We start from the raw sequence: 5,273 nt of genomic DNA, 5'->3' as shown, positions 1-5,273 counted from the left end.
TGATATCTGGCCCTGACCCAGTAGCTTTAAAGGTGCTGGGAACACCCAAGCGCTGTGTCGTACCCTGATTTAACCGTATATTTTCCAGACTTTGTAAAGTGCCACCCCAAAGAATCCGCTTGCGAATAACTACTCAAAGGAATAGCCTGAACCAAAGGAACATCCATAGGATTGAAATGCTCGAAGAGTCAATCCCGACGCCAAGTGCGTGTGGAAGGATCAATAAAGTAACTTAAAGAAAGATTAGATTCTGGAGCAGATCCGTTTGATAATGCTGGTCTTGGGGATTGGGCCGAAACCCAGGGATCAGACCATATATCGATGGTATCTCTCGAGCCGACCCTTTTAATAAGTCCTAAATTCACCAAAGAAAAGGCTATCAGCCTTATAAATTATAAGTTTTCTTATCTTTTCAATTTAACCAAGAACATAAAACTCTCAAGAATACAAATTACCTCCAAAACTAAAACTTACTTAAAATTAATATCACTTAATTTGAACCAACCTTTCCTAAAACACTATAAAATAATATGGAGAGAGTAATAAAGTTGGATAAAAAAAAGACAAGGATTCATTACCTTAAAAAACGAAAAAACAAATAGACAAGTATTCCGTGAATTTGCATTGGAAAAAATAAGAACTTGTCTAAGAATTAATGATGAAAGATGATCATCTAGTCACCTAATTTTTGTAAAATCATCATTATCTGCTTAAATTTTAATTTTTACTCTTCCATATGGTTACTCAATGCAATTACTTCAATAAACAATCTTGGTATTTTATATATAGTATCATAAGAGAAATTACCCGCCAAAATGTGGTGATAATCTCTTCACAAATAATTTGTCCAAAAATATAAAATCTTCTTGTCAAATAAAGGGTGTTTTCAATATATGTACGTACAAATTAAATGGTCCCCAAAATAATCTTTCTTCTGTTTCTCCTTGTCTCTTTGAATAGTGAATACAAAAACAATTGCTTATATAAACCATTTCAAGTCCTTCATCTCACTCACACACACACACACACACACAAAAACACTCTCTATATCGACAAAGATAAAGAAATCAGAAGCTTCCACTCTTAAAATGGCAACTTTCTCTTATTTCCAAAACTACCCTCATTCCCTTCTTGATCCTCTTCTCTTCCCTACACCTAACTCCTCCGTTGATATCACTGGTATAATCGATCAAAATATTCTCCATTCACTACCAAACGTTTCTACAATCGAAGACACTTCCGTGTACCCTTTTCTTGATGAGTATAATGTTGACAAAACCGAAAGCGATAGTTTTAAGAAACAGGCCAACACAACCAAAACCGCAACCACCGGCTCGTCTTCTTGCGACCAGCTGAACAATGGGCCATCGACCACCACCACTAATGGTAAAGTCCGTCGGAGGAAGATCAAAAACGATTCTAACTCTAAGGTGAGTTAAATTAACTTGTAATGTACTGATCATGTATGACACTATGACAGGGTTGTAATTAATAGACAAAAACTTTAATAATTGTTGGGGTGTTTTGTGGATTAGGAAGGAGTAGAGGGAAAAAAAAGAAAAATACAGAGAAGTGAAGTCAAAGAGAAGAGAGGAAGCAAAGAAGAGCCTCCTAAAGATTACATTCACGTTCGAGCTAGAAGAGGCCAAGCTACTGATAGCCACAGCCTTGCTGAGAGGGTATTTTAGTTATTTTCTCTAACTTTTAATTTCTTCATTAATGATGTTTTAGTAAAAGACATTTTAATTAATACTTGCTTAATGTACATATAAAGGTGAGAAGAGAAAAGATAAGTGAGCGGATGAGGACTCTGCAAAAGCTTGTTCCGGGCTGTGATAAGGTTAGCTAGAGACAAGCTATTTTTATTTAGGAATTGATTTAAATTTTATAATATGTCAAGAAAATATTTTTAATCAAATGTGACTTGAAAACGATTAGGTAACAGGGAAGGCCCTCATGTTGGATGAGATTATAAATTATGTTCAGACCTTGCAGAATCAAGTTGAGGTGCATTTTTAAAATATATTTATACCATTTTAGGTTAATTAATATAAAATATATAATGAATATTGTTGTTTTGTATCATTAGTTTTTGTCGATGAAGCTAGCTTCTACTAGTCCGGTGGTCTATGACTTTGGTTCCGACCTTGATGGCCTCATACTTACATCCGAGGTACTTCATCTACATACCATCTCTTAGTCCGGTTAACAATAAACCAGTTTCATGTATCCCGAAAAGCCGGTTATCGATTTTGATCTCAATTAAATATCTTCTTGATGAACAGATGGGATCCCCAGACGTAGGAACGTCTTTAACCAATACAATGTCAACAACTACTCCTATCTTCCCTTCACTATTGGATAATTCTTTAGTAAACACACATGCACAGCTTCAGGTTTTTATTTCTTCTATAAAAGTGGTTATTATTTTCAGATAATAATAGATTAAGGAGAATTATTCAAAGATAGAAAAGAATTGTCAATTATTGAGCATTAATAGATAACGATGTATTGCTTTATTTAGGAAGGGGGAGGAGAAGAAAGAGAGAAGTTTGTAGACAGAAGTGGGTTCAACGACAACAGCTTCTGTTCTTTCCCTTGATTTATTAGTATTTACATGTCCACGACACAAACACAAAAGCCTGCTTTTCGTGAGTTTCTTTCTGGTCTTGTCTCTTCAACTACCTAATTATTGTTTTATACATTTCTCATAATTGTTTAAAAAGCTTGTTACGTTGTGGGTTCGTAATTATTGCTACCGTTATTGGATGTATAGGTTGGTTTTAATCTCCTCCTCCTATATGCACGGATCGAGGGAATAAAATCTACGTAAAACCAGGGTGGTAAAAGTGGATGTGTACTTTATTTGTTCCTTCCTTTTATAGAGTTTAAAGAAAATAAAAGTACTATATTAGGGAGACAAAAGCTCATTTTTCCCCAATTTGGCCCGAGAGTTTCAACATAAATCATTCATAAAAGCAATGGAAAAAGAGAATTATGAGGCAGATGCAAATTTAAATGGACGAGAAAGAGACGTGCAAACGAAGAAGACCTCTCATATAAATTTGATTTTGGTGGGTTTATTCACTCATTAAATATACACTTTGTATTAGTTCTTGTTTTTCCAACAATATTCCTCATTATTTTTGGAAAATGTTAACTTGTATAATCAGCACACTCATGTTATGCGTTCACATACATGAATATAAAATATGCGGGTAAAAAAAAAAATTAAAACATATAAACTTATATATTGATTCTTTTTCTGTCAATTCATATGTTTAGAAAATAATGTCAGGGGAAAAGATTAGATTTTTCTTCCAGAGAACTCTTTTTAATGTACTGTTGAATAGTTTTTGGTCATGCTTTTCTGCTATCACTTGTCACACACACATTGATAACTCCCATTCCTCTGTCTTTTCACAATACATATATGTTACAATAGTTACATACACACTTCTTCTGAGTTTTATTTTTTAGCTTAAAGTATGTCTAATATCTCAAAATTGTTGAAAGAGACTGTATTGTATTGTCAAAGAAAAGAGAAAATAAATAAATTATTTGTGACTATGATATATGCTGTCATTTTCAGAATTAGTTGATACTCTAATAACATTTTCAAGAGGTGGTAAATACAATCTTCAGTTTATTTAATGCTAAGTTGATTGTAGGATTTATTTGTATGCACCTAATTTAAAATAGGCAAGAATCTCAAATAAAATATACATTAATAACCTCTTTTTTAATTATTAATGGGAATAAAGAAAATTTTGTATAATTTTCGCTTCTTGATATATATCCAGGTTTAAATATATAAAAACAAAATTAATTAATTAGACTAATAGATATGATAGATAAAATAATATATAGCCCACCTATGCTACTGAAATGGATAGAAACTTGATACAATCACATAATTCAAGTATCCAAACCCCAAATCATATATCCTCATCTTTGTATTGCTAGGCTCTTTCGTCCAGCTCATCTACACAAATTAAAAAAATCTTCCTACCTGTAGACAATGTAGAAATACTACTTTTTTATAGCGAAATCCATAGTGAAAGAAGAACAAAATTTTTTTTAATAAAACAACGTAGCTCAGTTGGTTATTGGTTTAGGTAATTTCATTGAAGTCATGAGTTCGATATCCATGTCTCACACTTTTTGCTTACATTAAAAAAAAAAAGAAGATGAAGGATAGACAATGTAGCTGAAGAATGGTACGATTGATTTATTGAGACTTCAAGAGTCTAAAAGATATATCAAGACTTCATCTACTAGAATATCATAGTTTAATTTGGATGATGAAAATTTTGATAAGGAATAGTGCTCGCTTTTAATTACATATTCGACAAAGCATGCACGGATTATCATCTTATGTAGTTAGTAATATAATTAATCGGTAAAAGTAAAAATGTATCGAACTCTATAAAAAAATATCTGATGACACGTTTTATGCGAGAATGATTGTAAAGTTACCCCAAGGATTCGTGTTGAATTGATAACACACGCCTTATGTGGGAAAAATTACACAACTAATAAAGCCAAAACAAAAATGTAAGGCATGACTAAATGAGCAGTCCGGCCGTTCGTCCAAAGATTTTCATGTCTAATGTCTAGTCCCATCTCTTTTATTACACTCATTTTATTTGTTTGCATGTATCTAACTTTATTTCCACGTGTACATTAATCATTCTTCTATTATTATATATAGGACAGTAGCCAATGATGGCCGGTGAAGTTATCAAAATTCATCAAACATTTGATTTGATATATAATTTATCAAAATTTTACGACTGGACAATGAAAGAGTTATATTGCATGTTGGATATGAATTGGAGGTGAAAGTACAATGTTCACATTGTGGGAACCCTATGTTTCAGGCCAAATTTAATTGGCAATTCGATAGATCACTGTTGTGTACATTGTACTCTTCCAATAAGATGGATTTTGGATTTCATCTTAGCTTACAGTAATTATGTATGTTAATGGGAATCATTAGCCAAAAAATCAATTTTCAATACATGATTTGAAAATTGTTCCCAAAATGGATCAATTGGTGAAGTAACCTTTCAAAAATCCAATTTCAAAAAGGGTAGAAAACAAAAACAAAAACAAAAAAAAGAAAACCACCCCGATAGTTCGTTTTGGACATGGCTCAAGTAGTAATCATACACCAAAAAATGTTAGTTTCCCAACTTTTCAATTTTGGGGACAAAAAGAAAAAAGTTCTTAAAATTTTTCTGACCAATTATCCCTTTCATGTGTCTTGC

General features: G+C 32.5%; 1 protein-coding gene across 1 annotated transcript; it reads left to right on the top strand.

Moving 5' to 3' along the window:
• Positions 1,004–3,253, top strand: LOC104725585 (transcription factor bHLH137-like). Its single transcript, XM_010444265.1, has 8 exons — positions 1,004–1,430; positions 1,536–1,679; positions 1,775–1,840; positions 1,939–2,007; positions 2,090–2,173; positions 2,286–2,396; positions 2,525–2,651; positions 2,777–3,253. Exons 1-7 carry the CDS (start codon positions 1,089–1,091, stop codon positions 2,600–2,602), a joined length of 894 nt encoding a protein of 297 aa, XP_010442567.1. The 5' UTR covers positions 1,004–1,088; the 3' UTR covers positions 2,603–2,651; positions 2,777–3,253.

This window comes from Camelina sativa, chromosome 2, assembly GCF_000633955.1.
Source record: "Camelina sativa cultivar DH55 chromosome 2, Cs, whole genome shotgun sequence".
NCBI lineage: Eukaryota > Viridiplantae > Streptophyta > Magnoliopsida > Brassicales > Brassicaceae > Camelina > Camelina sativa.
The sequence above is the reverse complement of the archived record's forward strand: the minus strand, read 5'-3'. Positions and strand labels throughout refer to the sequence as shown.